At 36.7% G+C, this 20,371-nt stretch overlaps 4 protein-coding genes and 1 non-coding gene across 8 annotated transcripts; 2 read left to right on the top strand and 3 right to left on the bottom strand.

The window, feature by feature from the left end:
• Positions 1 to 361: 361 nt before the first annotated feature.
• KOM (Rhomboid-related intramembrane serine protease family protein) lies at positions 362 to 3,328 on the bottom strand. The gene is made up of 6 exons (XM_008235878.2): positions 2,895 to 3,328; positions 2,019 to 2,182; positions 1,729 to 1,892; positions 1,366 to 1,637; positions 1,140 to 1,266; positions 362 to 656 (listed from the first exon to the last, which is right to left on the bottom strand). The coding sequence occupies exons 1-6, from the start codon at positions 3,242 to 3,244 to the stop codon at positions 534 to 536; spliced, it is 1,200 nt and encodes a 399-aa protein (XP_008234100.2). The 5' UTR covers positions 3,245 to 3,328; the 3' UTR covers positions 362 to 533.
• Positions 3,329 to 3,454: 126 nt separating this feature from the next.
• Positions 3,455 to 3,526, top strand: TRNAW-CCA (transfer RNA tryptophan (anticodon CCA)). Its single transcript has one exon. It is a non-coding gene; the product is annotated as a tRNA-Trp (tRNA).
• Positions 3,527 to 4,154: 628 nt separating this feature from the next.
• LOC103332954 (phosphopantothenate--cysteine ligase 2-like) lies at positions 4,155 to 8,595 on the top strand. 4 transcript variants are annotated; one of them, XM_008235725.3, is made up of 10 exons: positions 4,155 to 4,294; positions 5,230 to 5,387; positions 5,477 to 5,600; positions 5,682 to 5,726; positions 5,836 to 5,921; positions 6,443 to 6,495; positions 6,651 to 6,710; positions 6,821 to 6,922; positions 7,401 to 7,520; positions 8,090 to 8,595. In XM_008235725.3, exons 2-10 carry the CDS (start codon positions 5,240 to 5,242, stop codon positions 8,324 to 8,326), a joined length of 975 nt encoding a protein of 324 aa, XP_008233947.2. In that variant the 5' UTR covers positions 4,155 to 4,294; positions 5,230 to 5,239; the 3' UTR covers positions 8,327 to 8,595. The 4 variants fall into 4 exon arrangements, with proteins under 4 accessions (XP_008233947.2, XP_088902803.1, XP_008233946.2 ...); XM_089046677.1 differs by having other exon boundaries at positions 5,230 to 5,391; positions 5,481 to 5,600; XM_008235724.3 differs by having other exon boundaries at positions 4,172 to 4,308.
• A 105-nt stretch (positions 8,596 to 8,700) lies between these two features.
• LOC103332955 (Chaperone DnaJ-domain superfamily protein) lies at positions 8,701 to 11,063 on the bottom strand. Its single transcript, XM_008235726.3, has 5 exons — positions 10,681 to 11,063; positions 10,496 to 10,570; positions 9,716 to 9,855; positions 9,377 to 9,514; positions 8,701 to 9,084 (listed from the first exon to the last, which is right to left on the bottom strand). Exons 1-5 carry the CDS (start codon positions 10,922 to 10,924, stop codon positions 8,875 to 8,877), a joined length of 807 nt encoding a protein of 268 aa, XP_008233948.1. The 5' UTR covers positions 10,925 to 11,063; the 3' UTR covers positions 8,701 to 8,874.
• A 700-nt stretch (positions 11,064 to 11,763) lies between these two features.
• On the bottom strand, positions 11,764 to 15,244 carry TGA7 (bZIP transcription factor family protein). Its single transcript, XM_008235730.3, is given in 10 exon segments — positions 11,764 to 12,157; positions 12,159 to 12,218; positions 12,468 to 12,695; positions 12,829 to 13,103; positions 13,251 to 13,314; positions 13,431 to 13,508; positions 13,609 to 13,668; positions 14,010 to 14,081; positions 14,181 to 14,342; positions 14,897 to 15,244. Coding segments are annotated over 10 exon segments (1,104 nt in total). The 5' UTR covers positions 14,909 to 15,244; the 3' UTR covers positions 11,764 to 12,064.
• Positions 15,245 to 20,371: the final 5,127 nt, after the last annotated feature.

Below are 20,371 nucleotides of genomic sequence, written 5' to 3'. Positions count from 1 at the left end.
TTGAGATTTCCCAAAATATTATATTTGAGTCGACAAACAGTTAAATTTCATCACAAATAGCAACAGTTGCACTAACTAGTCGTTTATGATAATTGTTTGATTCGGTCCCGCCATGGATGGATGAGTTGAATTCTAATCAAACTTAAGCCTGGCGGCCGACGCTAAAGGGGACCCAGAAATGCAGATTTTATGAAGGATTGGAATTCTGAAAACAAGACCCTTTAGAAACTTGACAACGATTTTCAATTTTATGCCTCTTATTAGAATGTGAGCATTCAACCCAAAACTAATTGACAATCGACGGGCTTTTAAGCTTTCATCAAGCTTTCGTCATTTGATGTGGGGTACTATCAACAAGGGAGACGGTTAAAATGCTCAAAATGCAAATATATGTCATGTCAACGCTCTTACAAACTTTGCTGAAATTTTCTACTGCAAAAGTCAACATTAACTAGATGGCTATCAACACAGTATTGATATTACAAGTTTGTATCTTTCCCCATGCCGTAACAGAATCACAAGAGTGGCAAATTCTATGAGCATATCACACTGCACAAGTCGTTCGTCCTAGCTTGAGAGATGTTGGTGAATGGAAGAACCCTGAAATTCCCGTTAGCCATACACGTCAAAGTCAACTGTTCATTGCTCGCCATGGTCTGCAAGATCGATTGTAAGAAAGTTGGTCAGAATACATTTGAGTGCATTTGAAGTGATTGGGAGGAAGAAATAACCTTCCAAGCTGACATATAAGATGAAAACCTTCCTTTCCTATCTTATCTATAATTACAGTTCTTTTCTTCGCCGGCGAGTCTCTTTAGATGACTAATACTTTCCTAGGAGAACTTCCATGTTCAGGGTGGCTCACTTTCTAAGCAGGGTACATGTGAAATCATAATGAGTGCTAATGCTTGTTAAAGGTTCTAATAGTTTACTCCTCTTATTGGTTCCTAGAATGTTGTTGAAATCATCTTTGGTTGCACTGCTTCTCAACAGTGTGAAGAGAGACACTTGTCCATCAAACTAAAGCCATGTTTAGATTCTAATAGATTACTTGCTTCTTTTGTATAGGGGAAGGGGAAAAGGAGGGGAGGATTACTTTCAGTTTTATACAGATTGAAGTGCTAGGATCCGATAGATACCTCACAATAATTTTCCGTGTCTCTGCAGCTCCAGCTTTTGGAAGGGACACAATCAGCATACCGACACCACCCGCAGTACTGGTTCATGTTAATGCCTTGCAGAACTCCTACCAGACATCCAGCAAGCCTGCAGCATATAATAAAGCTCCACTTATAAGAGCTCATGTTAATTTAAACTGATAAGAAACAATGTGCAGCATTTTCTATAAAAACGAGAAACACTCACATAAGACCAAAGAGAAGAATAGAGACACTCCTATAGACTGGCCTGTCCAACTTCTGCCTCAACCTCGACTTGATATAACTTTTGAGATCATAATCCATGAGGCCTCCTTTATCTTGCGCCACTTCTTTGACCTTGGGACTGGATAAAAACACAGATCCGAGTAGGAACCCAGATATAAAGCCTCCAATGCTTGAGAAATTATCAACATAAGGTAGCAAACCAAGGAGAAAATTGCCAATGGAGACAAATATTACTGATGCCAGAGCTGTGAACTGCAACCAAACAAATGAACAATCATTACATTACTAAGTCAGATCATGGGACACAGATCAAACTGAATGAGAAAGGCAGTAGGTGGAAAACCTTATTGGTGTACATTTCCCAGTTCTGAATCAGTGCAGAAAGTGTAGCTCCAAGTAACCCAAACAGAGCTCCGGAAGAACCGACCGAAGGGCGTTTCTCAACAAAAAGTGCAGCCACCAACGTACCAACAAAAGCAGAGAGTATGTAGATTAACCCTGCCATTACTGTTTGAAAGAAACAAACATTTAAGAACATCAGTGATTCAGTGTCTGCAATTTTCAAGAGCTACACATAACCTAACTGCTCATGTAAAATAACGTCCAGAAATTGAAATGGGAAGGAAAATCTACTTGGTCCAAACTCTTGCTCCAAGTGAATTCCAACAAAGATAACACAGCTAAGGTTGATCACAAGGTGGATGGCTCCGGCGTGCAGACATGGAAATGTGAAAAGACGCCAAGTTTGGTGGTTCTCTGTCAAAAAAGTCCGTCGAAGAGCTCCCATTTCATCAAGTCTGCAATGCCACTAACATTAGGTCTGAAGGACAAAAGAAAATATGTACCAGAAACAGATTTTAGAATCACCGTTCTAACAATCTCTTAATTCACACAATTCGATAGATGAGGCCAAATCCTAAGACCACAAAAATCACTTTGAATTCTACCAAAGCTTCCACAGAACAGGCAACCGAGTTTTTGGCAACAAAACCTTTAACTGATCTCAGAACTGAAGAACCAAATGTGTTCTATAAGAAAATTTTCGACTCTTCGATCAAAACTGATCTCAAACACGGGTACAGTTTCTAAAAGCCAGTGACAACAATCGGATGTATCCCTTTGATGAGACTTAAAAATAATAAAAGGAAACTATGTGAAAAGAGAAAAATAAAACCTTTCTATCTATTTACCAGTTCCTTTGTTTTCTCAGCAACCAAACAGAGAAAACCTAATTAGACTAACGCAACATCAACCATTGCTCAAAATTGATCACAGCAGCCAGATACACAATACGAACATTTAAGATGAAAGATCTCAGAAGAGATTAATTCAACCCAAAGAACGAACATTTCTTTTACTTCTCTCCCACATTTTCTCAGTAACCTTACAAACAGAGAGAACCCACATAAACTCACACAAAACCTACCAAGATTTCACCAAGAAAACTCATCCTCACTTAAAATAAAAAAATAAAAAAAAAGCTTGAAAACAAGAGCAAGAGAAGCTCACGTGGAAGCCGAAGGGCCGAGGAGTGGGTTCTCGGAGAGCGGCTGAAACGACAACCTCCCAAAGGCCTTCAGAGCACAGTCGCCATGAGACTTGCTCCAGCAGTCGTTGACGACCATGGTGGCCATGAAGGCAACGACATGAAGAATAACAAAGAGCGAGATGAGCCACGTGTCAGCTCGACGGCGGCGAGGACGACGGTAGCGGGAGGCGAAGAAGGAGAGCTTGGGTTCTTGGAGGGTTTCGGCAGCTGATTCGGTGAAGAACGGAGGCGGTGGAGGCTTGATGTCGATTTGGGTCTGAAGCTTTGATGGGTCGAAGGCCATTGAGAGCTTCAATGGGTCGACGGCCATTGTTGGGTTCTCTGCAAGAATGTGGGGAAATGAGGGGTTTCTTGGAGAAGACGGCTGTGATGCTACAGCTGTTAAACGGCTGGGCTCTGGCGGGAATTCTCTTTTGAAGCGTTTTGGCAGTGTACCTACTTAATGAGCAGTTAGGAAACGACGTCGCTTGGTTAGAGAGTTAATATATATATATAAACTAACGCAAGAAGTTTAACAACCGGATCCGTGGCGCAATGGTAGCGCGTCTGACTCCAGATCAGAAGGTTGCGTGTTCGATTCACGTCGGGTTCAATACCCGGTTTCCTTTTTTATTTTTTCCTAGTTATGTTATTTAATAATTTATTGTGGTAGGTAGATATACCACACACGTTTATCTTATTTTTGTTGACAAAAACAAAAAAAAACCCTTTACCTTAATTTTGCTACCTCTCTTTGGATATTGTTTGGTTCTTTCTGTGGAAGTAGGTGTTTCACAGTTTGACATATGTATAAAAATAATTTTTTAAAAATTTATACACACATATCATATTGTTATTTGCTGTAATAAGAGTTCCTAAATATGGAGTTAAGAGGGAAGTATTTTCCTTCACTTTAATCTGGTTTTTATTTTCTTAAGTTTAAAATTTGTTTCGACTTTCTTTTTGTTTTTTTGTTGTATACAACTTACAAGCAGTATTTTCCTAAACCCTATTACCCATTGAAAAAAGAAAGGAAATCAAAATTAGAAACAGATAAATGTTCTTAACCATTTAAACTACAATCTCCTTACAAATTTTATTCATAATTAATTATACACCAAGTCAAATTGGACTGCCGAAATAGAGTGGGTGGGGTCAATTGTGGTTGGATTTCGCACAGTCACATTCATGTCCATTGATTTTCATCATTTACATATTCGTGGGAATAGACGGCTGTGAAACATCTCAACGTTCCATACTTGTAACAAGTTTAAAAGTACACAACCCAAAATAAATTGTTGTTCTTTCCAATCTTCAAACGGGCACCGTCTCTCTGCATCAAAAACCAAACCCATTCCAACTCTTCACCAGCTGCTCTCAGGTCTCTCTATACAGGTTTTTTTGTGTGGCAAATTTTCCTTTTTGTATTAGTTCTATGCATTTGAGTTTCTTCGCAATTCAAAGATACTGGGGGATTTCATTACCAATTTGGTTCTGATTTGTAATGAATCTCTGACTTAATATCCCAGCATACATATTTTGGGGTTGAGAATTTAGGGGTATCTTTGCCCCATTTTACAATTACCTATCCTTTTTCTTTATATTTTGAGCTCTCAAATCTTCTCAACCAAGTTTGCCATTGTCTTTGTTCTTTACGTAAGCTTTCAACTTCCCATCAATGCTACCCTTTTGATTTTTCGGATTTTTTTGGTTTTGAATTTGTATTATGGGTTACAATTTTATATGGTTAGCAATGTCGTGATTGTATTTTGGATTAAACTTGAGGACCTCTCCATCAAACGAAATGCTTAGTAGTTACCTAAAGGCATTCAGTTTGATTTCCCTTCCATATATGTCATATCTGTCCTCTCACCTTTTTCATGATTGCGTATGAAATTCTGAAGAGTTGGGGCAGAGAGAGAGAGAGAGAGAGAGTGGTGCAGGCGGAGGAGAGAGAGGAAGGAGGTGGTGTAGGCGGAGGAGAGAGAGGAAGAAGGTGGCGGTGGTGTAAGGGCAGGAGAGTTGGGGAGGTGGCTGGTGGGTTGGTGCGGCTGGGGGTTTATATGTAGTTGATCCTCAGTTTAGTCTCAACTGTGTTCAGTTTCTACCTTAATAAATCTGTTTCGTGTAGTCATTTTCCTACTTAGCAGATGGTTTATAATTTTGAGTTATGAGGGTAACTTCATAATCTTCAGACTAGTGAACCTTGTACCAAGTTGGAAAGTTTTAATTACTAATCTCTCTGTATGTTGGCGGTGCATTTGCATATTTACATGAAATCATATTGTGGGTTTTTGATAAGAAATTGGATTGCAGGCAATTGCAAATGTCTCTAACAAATGGGTTGGAAATTCCAAAAGAAACACTGGATGCAGAAATTCAAGCCTTTTTTGACTCAGCTCCTCCTTTGAAGAACAGAGTTGATATCAGTGAAAAACTCGAGGAATTTGTGAAGAAGAATTCATTACCTTCTGGCATGTTCACTTTTTGCTTTGTCACAGTTATATTTTTCATTGATCACCTTAGGTTCAGTGGATTTTGATTGATTTGACATGTTTTGTAGGAAGTGGAGGAGTTAGGAAGGTTGTCTGTGTGACATCGGGGGGTACCACAGTTCCTCTAGAGCAACGATGTGTTCGCTACATCGACAACTTCAGCTCAGGTTATAGAGGAGCAGCATCCACAGAGTATATAACCTTACAACTCGCTGAGTATGCCATCTTTAATATTACAGACTTACAGATTAAACTTGCCTGATAATATTGCAGGTACTTTTTGAAGGCAGGTTATGCTGTTATCTTTCTTTATCGGAGGTAATTTCTGTTTTACCATTTTATATATCTTCTATTCATTTCAACAATTTTGTACGGTAGAATAGACTTATTGCTTATATTTTTTGGATTTTCCTTAAATGTTATGCAGGGGAACTTGCCAGCCATATTGCAGATCTCTTCCCGATGATCCCTTGCTTGAATGTTTTGAATATATGGATGAGTCAAATATTAAAGGTTTGTAGTTATTGTAATATGTTTTTCTTTTTGTATTTAGAATAGAAATGCACATGGATGACTGTAGTGAAAACTTATACCCCTCCCTCTGAAGTTTAGGTCTGACAAAGTAAAATTAGTTCATACCATTTATTTCAGCAACAAAAATTTCTACCTTGAGAAAAGGCCACAATATGTGATGGAAACACAATCATTGTGCAATGGCTCTATAAGTACACTACTCAAACATGGCCTAATTGCCAGTGAGTCTGATAGGCTACATAACACTCTCCTTGTCAGCTACATTGTTGTAGCGTTTTGACATGTTTGGTAGAGTATTAGAAAAGATTGGATTTTTTTTGTTCTAAGGGAGTTGATTGTGCTTGATTATTGGGTTTTGGGGAGATGGGAAACCAGAATCTTTCAAGTATTTTTTCTTTAGCAGCTTCCAGGTGATGCCAAATAATCAAATCTCACAATTAATATTATACAAACCTTTGACGGTTCCTGCTCAGATGACTGAACTTTGTTTCACATTCCAGTGTCCCAGCCACATTCTGAAGCAGTGAGGAACGCCATCACTAAGAATCGTGCTGTATGGACCACTTATATTTATCATGCATTCAGTAGTATATGTATTTACTTATTCCGCATTTAACTTTTTTTACTCACTCTGTAATTTGACTGTTTTCCTGGTCTATAATAGCTAAATGTAACAATGAATGCTTTGTGGGCCGTATTCTATTGCAGGCAGTAACAGGAAGCCTCTTGTTGAAACTTCCCTTTACAACCATATTTGAGTATCTTCAGGTTCGCTTCAGTTGTTGAATACAATTTTTGAACACAAAATGTTGTCGGTTGTTTTAGATATAATAGTTATTCTCCTATGCTTGACTAATTGGTCTTTGTATTATGCGCAGATGTTGCAGATGATTGCTTTGTCAATGAGAAGTCTTGGACCACATGCAATGCTTTATCTTGCAGCGGCAGTGTCTGACTTTTATGTTCCTTGGAAGAGCATGGTAAATATGTTGAAAATTTGTGTTGTGCTTTTTACTCTGTTTTTCTTGCTGTACGTCAGCAGACAGATTACATAAGCACAGCCCTTCTAAAATTGCTAGAGGATGTGTTTTTTTAACCTCAATATTCATTGGAAGGGGTAGCAATAGCTTGACTATGTTCCTTGGAAGCTTGATTGCATTTCCTTAGAGGCATATATGAACCTCTGGAGTCAAATAATATAAGCTAGTCCTTTGCAAAGTGCTAGACATTTTTATGACCTCAATATTATTCTAAGTGGGCGGGAACGGCTTGACATGTGAATCTTTGATGTTTAATAGCTTGTTTAAATTAAAATCTGCTGGCGATTAGTCATTGGGAAGTTTGCTTATGAAATAAAGGAAAAAGAATCAGTATCCTCCTCCATCCTGTATATGTACAAGTTTCATCCAAGAATAAGCATCAGCTGCACCATTTTCTTAATAAAGCAGGATTGTGCAGGCTGAACACAAAATTCAGTCAGGGACTGGTCCGTTGGACATGCGACTTGTTCAGGTGCCAAAGATGCTCTTAGTGCTAAGGCAAGACTGGGCACCAAAGGCCTTCTGTATATCTTTCAAGGTTAGATATGAAGCTTCTGCTTATCTTTAGTTACTGGCATATCCATAAATTTTATCTGTTCATGAGTTCTGTTGCTGCACTTTAGTCCTTATTTGTTTTTCCTGTATCTGGGGATTAGCAGTATGTATGGCCTTTTGTCCAGAAGGGTTGTGGGCGAGGCTGGGTAACAGTCAACCTGTACATGATTTTTTTATTTTTTTTATTTTTTTTATTTTTTTGGGCATTTAACTGAGTTCTAATCTTTGTGTTTGTGTTACATTAGACATGAAAAATATAAAAGGTTGGGTTAACTGACTTAAGTTGAAGTTGTCCATTATGTCTTCAGTCTCAAAGAAAGTAGATGCGTATATCTTCCTCGACATGTACGATGCAATCATATATATACCATTAAGTATCATACCCCTTAACTTTCTCTAATTTCTTAATGTTTTTATTTTAAAAATTGATAGTTTAGCCCCCCTGCTCAACTGGCTCACCTGTCATATCCATAATGAAAGTAAATTACAGAACTTGCAAGATGCAGAATTACTTTATTGGAATAAAAACCTTTGACATGACTGTCTAAACAGCTAGAGACGGATTCAAAGATTCTTTTAGAGAAGGCTGATATGGCTCTCAAGAAGTACAAGATGCATATGGTTGTAGCGAATGAACTTTCGACCCGCAAGGAAGAGGTTGTAGTTGTCAGAAGTAACGAAAAAGTTTCAGTTCATCGAAACAATTCTCTCGGTGATAATGATGTGGAGAGTCCGCTTATCGAACTTATTGTGGAGAGGCATTCAGCGTATGTCAATTCTGATATATGATGAGTAAAGCTCGATTTCATCTGATAGAGGATCGGTGCAACAAGCAGTTTCTGTTTAAGAAGATGGCAACATTTTCTTTTAGTATTTAGTTTTACCAAGGAAAAGATTGTTAAGCATAATATGCTCTTCAAAGTAATCAAATTACTTGTAACATGCATATCATACTTTTGTGGGGAGATGATGAAGTTGTAATTATCTCTCTTATTTCGAGGAACTGTATAGTTCTGGTGAATAAAGCTAAGTTCTTATTGAAACCTTATATTTTTAAATTGGCGTTGTCAAACACTTCGGCCAAGTTCAAGGCTGCTCAAACATTTTGAAAATTTAGACCTCTCTTTGAAGCATATACAAATACAGGCAGAGGAATGCATTGATTTAATAAAATTTAAATTTCTCATTAATTTCTATAAATTTCTCCAACGGAAGATATATATACAGATTCTTTCTACTTTCGTTGTACAATACAAATATGGAAGGATTTGTCTCCATGGGCCAATCCAAAAGGTATTCTATAATACAATGTCGGAAGCCAATGAGTAAATTTTTCTCTACCGTGACTCTTCATCATCTGTGTCGAGCTCAAGTCCCTCTGCCGCTAAAAGCTGACCGATGATCTTTCTCTTCTCTTCCTCTGCTTTCCTTCTCATTATGTCCCTTTTCTTTAACACTAGCGTATGCCGCTTGAGGGTACTGGAGAAATACTCTGCCGAGGCCTTTTTCTCTCTTGCTAGGATTCTTTTCTCTTCATCTGGGTCAACCTGGATTTCCAATGGCCCTAGGCATTAAGTAAGAGAGAATGCAGCCAAAATAAAATGACATAATAGCTTGATGCTACTTATAAAATTGAGATCATAGAAATGAGCATGAGCTTTTTGAACAGAGTATTGGGTCAGTAATGATAAGAGACAAGTAGGATATATAGTTGCCATTGATGCTTTTACATCCTGCAAAAGGCAAGGCTCTGCAGCATATATTGTTTTTATTTTCATTTGCGAACTACATAAACAATTTTTTACAGCTAACTAATGTACTAAAAGAATGATTCTATACCTTGGAACGAGAAAGCCGACGTGCACGAATATTCAGCTCACGCTGCTGTTGCTCTGCCCAAGCTGCTATTGCCATATCACCTCGCTGATCAAAAGCTCTTCTCTTTTTCATTAGCCACTCCATCCATGCTTGAGATGCCTGATATAACAGTCCACACAAAGAATCCATTACTAAAATAATAATAAAGGAGCTAAGCTACCAGTTTATTAATAAATTATCATACAACTCATGAATCTACTTTACATTTTCGTATTTATGCTCAAAACATTAGCATTTATATATCCTAAAATAATCAGCAAGAAAGTTCACTGTAATTAAAATGCGAACTACGAATCTTACTTTCATTGGGTTGACTCGGTTAGCCCTATCATATTGTCCCCTCCTGTCTTCATCTATGAGCAACTCATAAGCAGCTTGAATCTTTATAAATCTAGCTTCAGCTGTTTCACCCTCCTCCAGGGTCCCTCTACCATCATAGACTAGAAAAGAGAGACAACCAGATCAACTTAAAATTCAGAGAATAAAGACAAAATTTTAAGCCCAAAAATCAATAGAAAGCAAAGGGGACAAATATATTGCAAAGAGCATTCACTCACGACCGAACTTAAAAAAAAAAAAAAATACATGCACCCATCTAATACACAAGGAAAGATGGTAAAATATTACATGAAAATTAAGGAAGAAAAGCAAATAACAATTCTCAATGTCTTCTAATAGTTCCTGTTTTGCACTATAACTTTGTTGCATCCAAAAAGTTCTCATGTTGGCAGACATGGGCTTAGCCAAGTTGGCTAGGGCGGATGTGCTCCCCACTCTGCACCCAAGTTCGAATCCCCTTCCCCATAATTTAGATTAGATTAAAGTAGAATATCGATTGTATAAAAAAAATTAAAACAAGGTTCTCATATTGGAATTAACATGACCGAATAAAAAATAAAACAAAGGCACCCTTCATTATGGCCAATAGATTCAAGAAAAAGGGTTTCACCTAATTGAACCACTAATTTTTACATACATCATTTCCTTACAAAATGTTTCTTTTTATTTGTGATTATACTAGCAATTTACAGATATGAAAAAGGTTTGAAAAGCATTTCTAATGAAGATAAAGGAACAAACCATCCGGGTGATAAAATTTGGCCAAACGTCTGTAAGCAATTTTGATCTGGTCGTCATCAGCGTCCCTCTCTAGTTCTGTGTTTGAAAAAAAAAAACAGAAACAATGAACTTGTTAGAAATACCAGAATTCACAAAATCAAAGCGTGAAGCTTTGAACTTTTCCCAGTTAAGAAAGATTCAATCACCCAGAGTTTCGTAGGGAGACTTGGGTTGGTCCCAATTGGATGCCTTAACCATGGTCCTCCTCTGATTCACTCTGAACCAGGACCCGCTCCAATTCAATCTTGCAAAATCGGACACAGGCGCAAAACGAGGGTTATAATTAGGGTTTCGAAATGAAACCCTAGAGCTAAAGCGAGCTTGGTGTCTGCAACACATGAAGGAGGTGAAGACCGTGTGGGGCCTACAGATGGTTCTCAAATTGCTCATTTTTTTCGCGTACTATCTCAGGCTTTCAGCTCAGACCTCCGACCGATTAGAAGGAAATGAAGAGAATCAAATTAGAAATAAAAATTAGGGTTTGCTCTTGGGGTAACAATTGGGGTTACGAAGGTTGAAGACGTGAAGAAAGTGAAAAGGTTCTGATAATGAACATTTCTTCGAATCTGACTGAATCTTTGAGTTTTCCTGTATTTTTCTTTAATTTGTAATTTTGGTATTTGTATTTTCCTCTTTTTTTATATTTAATTTACCCGGGAAATTTTTGTGGACGGTTTGGCTTCCCGTAGCATGACAGTTAGGACTTCGGACAGTACCCGCCAAAAGACAAAAGGAAAAAAAGGGGAAAATGTGGTTTTTTTAAAAAAAAAAAAAAAAATTAGAGGCACCACAATAATATAAATAAAACCTCTTTCTCATTTCACAAAAGCAAATATTCATCCATGACAATTGGAGTCTAATAATTAATTGATCATAAATTAAGTGCTAATTGAGATGGGCCTCTCTTTTGTCAAATTGCTAATTATGTTGATTAGAAGTTGATAATCAAATTGATAATTATGGATTACTATTCTTTTACTTTATCAAATTGATAAAATGAATCGTATCATAAGATTATGTTCCACGTGAGCTTATCTGATAAGAGAATATTTCACGATTTGATTAAGCTGTGTTAATAAACACGAGTATGTATTACATATTTTGTACTTTAAAACCAGGAACATAATTCTGCTATTGATCAAATGTGCAAATCATCAGGCAAACAGGAATATGAATTCCAAATAATATATAACTTAAGGGAGATGACAACAAGAAGAACAATTTGCACATTTCACTCCCTGACCAAACCTTAATAAAATAGAAATAGTAACTGCTGGAATGCATATGGCAATAATTGTCTCAAGCGAATTTACACATCAAGTAACAGCTAATTCATCTTGCATTTCAAATCAATCTACCCAACAAACTAGCTAATATGCTACAGGCATTGGAGACATATGACTTGAAAACCTATATGTTTTGAATTGGTACACTCAGGCAGCCACTAAGCTGAACATATTTACAACCTCTGAAACAAGGCAAGTTGATTGGAAAAGAATATATATTTCAGCAGAGGAGGCTTGCAGCTGACTATGTCAGTTCACGGGGACGGGCAGTCCAAAGAGAACTGAGGGCACGCAGCTGGTGAAAGTATTCCCCGAGCGCAAGCAAGCCTCGAGCTGCCTTGGTGAGTCGTTAGGATTCGAGACATTTGCTGCAGAGTTTGCTGCCGGAGGTGATCCGCCTGTCTTGGACAAGAGCAACACATGCAGTTCAGCATATTTACATGGAGAGTCATATGTGTACATGTGTTTATGACTTTAAATTCATGAAATATTATAGAGCAGATTTACAGTTAAATCTTGATGGTGCATTATTTAAACCCTTTTGACAACAAAGATCCAAAATCTCTCAATGTGATCATTTCATCATGAAGAAAGCCAATGAGTGTTGGATTTATGCAATTTGCTTTCAATTCTAATTGATACATCACCTGGCCCACAAAGGTCTCCAGTGCTTCCAACTTGTCCAATGCAGTAGCCATCTGAGATCCATAACTTTCTCCACTGATTTGATCACCTGCTATGGTCAACGCCAAATTCTGCTGAAGCTTCTCCATTCCCTGCGTGAGAGCATCTTCAGCTTGCTGAGACGATTGTCTCAAGTTACAGAAATCCACAAATTGTGGATCATCCAATGGCTGAAGCTGTGGCAACACAATCTGAATGAAGGAAACAATGCAGTATGTTACACATTGGATGAACTAAATTGCACTATAGCCTATCAGAAATAATGACCAAAAAAATCAAGTCCCTGCAGTCCTCAAATGCTGTGTTGAACTAAATACGCCTTACATTTAGAAGCTCTGATGGGCGAAATCCTCCAATCCAGTGAAAATGGCGTTCTACTGATGTTCTCCATATGCCAGACAGTAAGTAAAAGGCATCAGCCCTTGCAGCATCTGCCTTCATCCGGAAAAGATTAGCGTAGTGGCTCAAGCCACTTTCTACAAGTATTCGAAGAAGTTCTATATCGGTTCCATGATCTTGCAATGCATTTCTGAGTTCAACATTCTGTCTGTGTTGTTCTTCAACCCAATGTCCATATTCCATCTCAAATGTAGTGATCCCTGCAAGATTCACAGCTGAATTAACATAATGCAATAGAAGGTACGACTTAAATTACTGAAAACTAATTGGTAGTTAGGTCATTAAGGGAAATATTTTCCATTGCTGGAACTGTTCAAAACAATTTAAAACAGTTCAGAATCACAAACCTGAATTCAAAGCTCCATTGTATCCCATATGACTTGTACCTAATGAACTGGCTACATAGGCACCCTGCAAATCAGGCAGCCGCCGGTTTATCTGATGAAATTATATTTCAATGCTGACTAAAAAGGATATACATCTGATGGTAACATGAACAAAGACAAATAAGGGTAATTTTCCCTCACCTGTTTTCTAGCTCTGTCAAGTTCCTGTTCCAGTTGTGCCAGTTTTAAGCGGCTTGTTTCTAGTTGTTGAACATAAGCCTATGGTAGAACAAGATGAGATTGTTCAAATAACATCACAAGTTCTAGGAATGAAAAAAGATCAGTGAAAGACTTGTAGGTGATTAATAATCATATTCACCTTTTTCCGCATACGACTTTTGCGAGCAGCTTCACGATTTTGTTCTAAGCGCCTCTGTACCTGTACATAGATATTTACACTTCAAAGTCCGTTTACAGGAAAAAGAAAAAATAAAGAAAGAAAACAGCTTCATCAAATCACATATTTAATTTTCCGCCTGACCATGCCGTATGAAGGTGCCCTTATGTGCTCTAGTCAAAGAAAGTACCATATGAATACAAGTCAATCCGAATATATATAACTCTAAAGAGCTGAAATATACGATAAAGGTAGCAAATGAACAGGTAAATTAGCTGGTAAATAATTTTTCTTCCTGTGTCATCAGTTCAACCAAACAAATTCTTTTTTGGTCAGCAGTACAAGAAAGTAAGAAGAGGTGGGGTGAGAAGCAAAACCATCACCTTATCAGAAGATCTGTTTGGTTCTTGATCATTTCCAGATGGTGCCAAGGATTCATGAGAAACATATCCAATCTGGAGGAGAAGAATCAGAGAATCAATTTAAGTTCATGAAGTAAAAGTATACTGAATCTAACATTGAAGAAAAAGGGACCAAGCTTCATTTAACTTCACCTTGGTTTCTATCCCAGCATCCACTTCTAGAATTGAAGAAGCACCTGTGTTTGAGCTATGATCACCCCTGAATGTTTCTTTCCACACACCAACCTGTCGAAACGGCTCGTATATCCCCATTTGTCTTGAGGTGGCAAATTGAGTTGATGGATAGCTCATTCTCTATCAACAAATTGAACAAACAAACAAACAAATAAGTAAACAAACAGCATCATAATCACTCTGTTGCAAAACCACAACTGCATATTTTGCTCCAAGATTAAGACCTATGAACATGACAGCACAGCAAGAAACAGAAAACATAAAGTTAACAAGTGGGATTGGAACAAATCGTGCAGCATCAGAAAGTTGGAACCTCAAAAAAAGAAAAGAATTTGCATGGTGAAATAGTTGTTCAGATGTCCTAATACTGAGTCTAAGAAAATCCAGCCTTGTGCCCAAACCAGAAGAAAAAATAAAAGCACAGAAGAGAAGAAGCATATTTATTCATTCATTAAAGGCTTGCCTAAACAACACTAACAACTTTCACTTTAAATAAACCTGATGAATCTTGGCCAAAAAAAAAATCCCAGATGAAGTGGATAAAGATCAGGAAAAAGTTTTTTTGGGGGGGGGAAGTGATAATCTGCAGCTATATATTATATACTATCTAAAGTACTTGCATAAACACATGTACTGCATATAGAGAATGAGAAAGAAAAAGCTGACATTATTACCTCTTGTAACATGCCTAATTGAGCTCTCAGTGAAGCCTATAATTCCAACAAAAAATGAATATCTTTCTCACCAAAGCTCTGATTCATTCAAACCCAACAAAGTCACAAGCAAAGATTCTTGGGTTTTCCAGGTTTTTCTGAAAAGACTCAAACTTTGTGGCCTCAAAGCTTGAAGGTTTTTTTATTTTATTTTTTTATTTCAGTTGTGGGAGTGGGAACTTAATTGGGTTTTCTGGGTAGAGTTTTGAGGACCCAAAGAATTCAACATTCTCATGATCATTTGGTGTGACCCAATTTTTGTTGGGAATCATTGTCAGCCAATTCCTCAGAGCATTTTTAAGCAAACTTTGCAAGAACCATAAGCTCTCTGTCCACCTTATAATATTCATTCTTTTCTCAAAGCGCCACAGTAAACCGTTAACGTCGCAACGTCCCCACTGACGTCTTTTTCAAAACTTTTTTTCTTTACTTTTGCAACAAAATTAAAAAAAACAAACCAAAAACAAAAGAAAGAAATAATTGTGTGTATTTTAGATATCATGGAGCATACGGATACTGTGTATCGAATTTATTCAAATTACAATCCATGTATTATTATCAGTTGACCTTTTATATATATATTATACATTTATTGATTGATCTTAAAAATTGTAGTCTACTAAGATTTATTTATTTATTTATCAAATAGCAAATTTTCAAAAATACAGTCAAAGCATCAAGTCCGAAAATACAACAAAATCAATGAGCTCAAATAGAAAAACTAAATCGAACAACATACGCATAAAGATGATCTCTAGTCGAATCCATTTTACTAAAATCAAATATTATTTCAAGCCGAATCCACAAAATTCAAAATAACTGAAACTCTAAAACAACTCACAAATCTAAATGAGCACTATAATCACAATTGCCGCTGATAAACTTACCGCATCTGGCTTTGAAAAACAAATTGAGCATAAAGTCGATCCGGAGAAAATTCAACAATTTCTTCCAATGCGAGGTAGCACTGGATTAAAAGAAAATGAGAAATTTTAATAGAATTACACATACTAATAATTTGAGTGAAGATTCGTGAAAAAGGCCAAATGACGTTTGGCGTGAATGACATCATTTACATTTGAAACGCCAGGTGGAGAGTACTGGAAGGTCGGTGACAAAGCGTGGGTGGTGAGGATAGAGAATGTAGGTCCGTTTCGAAGGAATAAGGTTAGTTTAGTAATTTCCAGAATAATAAGTTAAAATGGGACACAAGTTGAACACAGGTCCAACATGCTTGTGAACTGTCTGACCGTCCCCAGTGTCTCCTGCTGGAAAGAAATTGGAGATATTTAGTTGTATACTTGTTCTTAGCACCAGCGATATAGATAAATTTATAGGTTTTTCGGGAGTTTGAATATGTACTCGTAAATGTTTCTAAATTTGAATATGAACTTGAAAATAACCCTATAATTTAGGGGGTTTTATATAGTTTGTCCTTGAAAGAAAGATAAGGGTTTTTTTTTTTTTTTTTGGGGTCAACATAGAACTCGATCAATTCTTCATTACCTCTATTAATCTCCATCAACAAAGATAGTCGAACATTATTACATGAATGTTTGGTAGGCTTGACTAGCCAAGACAGTGTTAAATAACACTTTGAAATCCACATTTGGTGAAAGAGGGACTAACATAAATGGGATTGTATAGTCCATGAGTTAAAAAGCACCAGACTCCCTCGTTCAATACAATGAGGATGAAATGCGGTTCGCAAAATAGTGAGTGTGCTATTTTGAACGCACGAGTCCGACCAACACAGCTTTCACTCTCTCATTCTCTTCCTCTCGAACGACTGGAAGACCTCCATGAGCGGCTCCTGGTTGATGAGGATCTCCTCGTTCATGTCGGGCAAGATGGTGGTGACTAGCTCGTCGACCTCGACGGTGCCGTTTCCGTTGGCAAGGAGGACTTGGAGCTGGTAGCCCGGTGGGCTTGACGCCAAGAGATCGGAGCAGGGCAGCAAGCTCGAGCTGGGTGAGGCTGCCGTTGGGGTCCATGTCAAATCGCATGAAGATGTCTTTCAGCTGCTTCCGCTGATCGGAGCCAAGCGGCCATCATTCTGGTAATGGCCAAAGAAGAAGAAAGGGATCATTACGATCCCAATTGTGTTTTGGGCAATTGGGCGTTTTGTTTTGTTTTGTTTTTTTAATTTTAATTTTGTGGTGTGGTAATTGGTTTGTGAAAAGTCGTGGTGTGGGGCTAATTGGATTTTTTTTGTTTTTCTCTTTGGAAATTTGGAAAGAAAGAAAGAAACACAGAGAGGAAGGAAGGCAGAGATGAGAAAGAAAGGCTGAGCAAGAGAGAGAGGAAGGAAGATGAAAGAAAAAGAGTGGAATTTTTTATTTTTTATTATCAATTTTATCATTTTTATATTATTTTTTTCACACATCAGCCCTAATTAAATTTATATATTTTTTAAGTCAAAATCCCCAATTAAATTTAAATATTACAAAAATTCTTTTTTAGTCCAACATAGCATCAAATATAGGTATGCACTATTTTTACAATCTAGTTTTTTAGTCCGATACAACACCAAACGTAGGTCAGATCTTAATCTAGCTTAGTCAATCCGAGCTAATCCCAGACACTCCTAAGAGTTAGTCCAGTCCATAATAATCCGTCGTACCAAACGACCCCAAATAAGACTATTCATGATCCATAAAAAGTAGATAAAATGGAAGAAAATTTGTACTTTCCCATCAACTAGGAAGCTATTATTAAAAGCCTCCACAATGGATGTAAAACCTTTTGCCAAATGGAATGTACATATGGCTACCACATCCAAAATAGCAATTGCATTTGATCACATACAATTTAACAATTGTGAGAATTCAAAGTGAATATCCAACACGTTAGAAATGCTATTATATTAGACTATTTTATGGGGTTAAGATTTCAAATCTACATCACCGATCGTATTAAATTTTATATGAATATGAGGTATAAACTTCATGAAAATTTTTGTAGCATATCGGTCACACTGTCACATGATGTTATTAATTCACATATTAAACTTTGAATGAATGACAAAATTTGATAACATCATGTGACAACGTGACTATCATACTTAAAAATTACTCTAAATTCACGGTGAAAGATAAATCGAACAAGATAGCATTACTAATGCGTTGCCGTATTGGCTGTCATATTCTATTTTCTTTCGGTTCTGGTAGAGCATAATGGTGCACTGCCACTGTGGATACCATGTAAGACAAAGAAATGCTGCGTCAACCACGCACACACACAGTGCAAGAAAAAGCACGCCAAAAAACCAAACAAAGCCTAGAAAAAACGACAAAAAGCCAAGTGGCCTTCTAAATTACATATAATAGATTATGCTTCATGTTTGGCCATGATCGCCACCAGAGTGATCACCAATTATTGAGGTATGATATTTACTACAACTAATCAAGCAATTAACATTGAAAAAAGTAATCAATTAATTAGGTTGCTTTACACCAAATAGAATTTTTTATTATTTATACTACTTTAAGGTTTAAGGTTCGTAAAGTTGTTAGGTTTTAAATTCGAGACTTCGTTTAATATTAGAAAGAGAAATACCGCTAGATTAATGGTCAGATAACAATATGGAAATTCTAAATAAAATAATATAAATAATTTATAAGAAATTGTAATTCAATGATTGAGAATATTTATCTATGTAACGTAGATTCTATATTTGATTTCGTTTTCCTTCAATATTGTTTATATTAAAAAAAAATAAAAAATCATGTATTTGATTCCATAAAGAGATTTTTTTCCTCTTCTAAATCTAATCAGAATCTAATATCTACTAAAACGATATCAGCTGTTGCCATCACATATGATAAACAAATGAATTAGGTAACTAAAGAAATAAAAAAAAAGGGTCAGTTTTGTGCTAGCACGCATGTGCTTTTGGGTATATAAATTCATTTCAAAAACGAAAGGCAGCCATGCATCATCCATAAGGGTCAGATTAATCTGAATAAAATTAGGGCTCCCTCACTTTTGCTTTATTTATAATGCTTAGGGATGATGGGACCTTGATTTCTTTTCAAGCTTTTTTATCTTTTCTTTCTATTTATAAACAATTTGTTTTCATGAGCTAATGGCATCTGCTTCCCAACTCCCATCACTAATGAAAATCTAAAGTGATTTTTCTAGTGCTTATACCGAACGCATCTCCAGCATGACATAACTTTAAGAAAAATCATTTACTAAAAGGCATTTTTTTTGGACTTTCGTCTCTCCCCCCGCCCACGCCTTCCCTCCTTTTTTTTTTCCTTTTTTTTTTCTTCACTTTATGTTTTCTTCTCTTCCTTACAACTCTTCTTCTCAAATTCTGATCACCAAATGATATGATGTGGTATGTGACTTGTCAATATCTTACTTGTTAAGACTAAATTAAAGTGAACTTAAATATAAACAAATTTTAGATGTGTGGGTTACGTTGATTGGCTATGATAGCGTGCATATCTTCCTTTCACTTGAGTTCAAATTCTCGTTTCTATAAATTAGAGTAAAGTATAAAATTTTGAGATAAATCGTAATACATGTAATTGTATAGGATGTTTAGACTCAAGATCTTATATGGTGCAATACTTTACATTCAACGAATCACTCCAAATAGGGGAAGAGAATCGTGTAATTGATGGTGCTTAAGCAATGTAACCTATGCAATTCATTATGCATTTGTTGAGGTCAAAGCAATAGAAATTTGAAGCTTCCATTAAAAAACAAGTTTCTTTCTTCATATTCCTTTTTATAATTAATGTATGTATTTGCAAAAGATGGCACAAAAGTACACGCCAAGTGCAGCCGAATATGGCCTAACTATCAAAGTGGGTTAGTCCTCACATGAGATTCTAGTGACCAAGCTAGTCCCATGTTATGTGAACTGATCCTCCACACGAAGGGATCATTGAAAAATAGTCAAAAAGAAAAGCATGTCGAAACACCAACCATTTATCTTACCACCATTATACGGCTTCAAATATTCTCCATTAGCATGGTGATTGTCAAATACTCAAATTCTATTCGTTTATGGGAAATCATAGGAAATAATTGATGTATGTGATTGCAACTTTCCCACTTTAAAAAAAAAAAAGCTTCTTTTTTGCTGTCACAAACTCACGCTTACACCAAACAGATCGATATTTTATCAAAACTTAATTATCCGGATTATTAAACGGATATAAAATTTTATCATACGACATCAACATTAGTATGTATGGTGTAATTCTTTATATACCAATTGATGACTCTTTACAAAATTGACACGAGATCCCAATGTGGCTTTAAACCAAGCCGCCTTTTTTTATCAACATTTCTTTCTCTTTTTCTTGTCATGGCATACTTGAACACGCGGACGTCATTCACTTAATCGATAAGTAGGGTTCACAATGCTGCAATAATTTTACAACTTGCCACTTTTGATCCCCTCCCACTCATTCATTC

Source organism: Prunus mume, linkage group LG2, assembly GCF_029339155.1.
Source record: "Prunus mume cultivar Tortuosa linkage group LG2, ASM2933915v1, whole genome shotgun sequence".
Taxonomy (NCBI): Eukaryota; Viridiplantae; Streptophyta; class Magnoliopsida; order Rosales; family Rosaceae; genus Prunus; species Prunus mume.
Note: the sequence above shows the minus strand (reverse complement) of the source record. Positions and strands in the feature narration are given on the sequence as shown.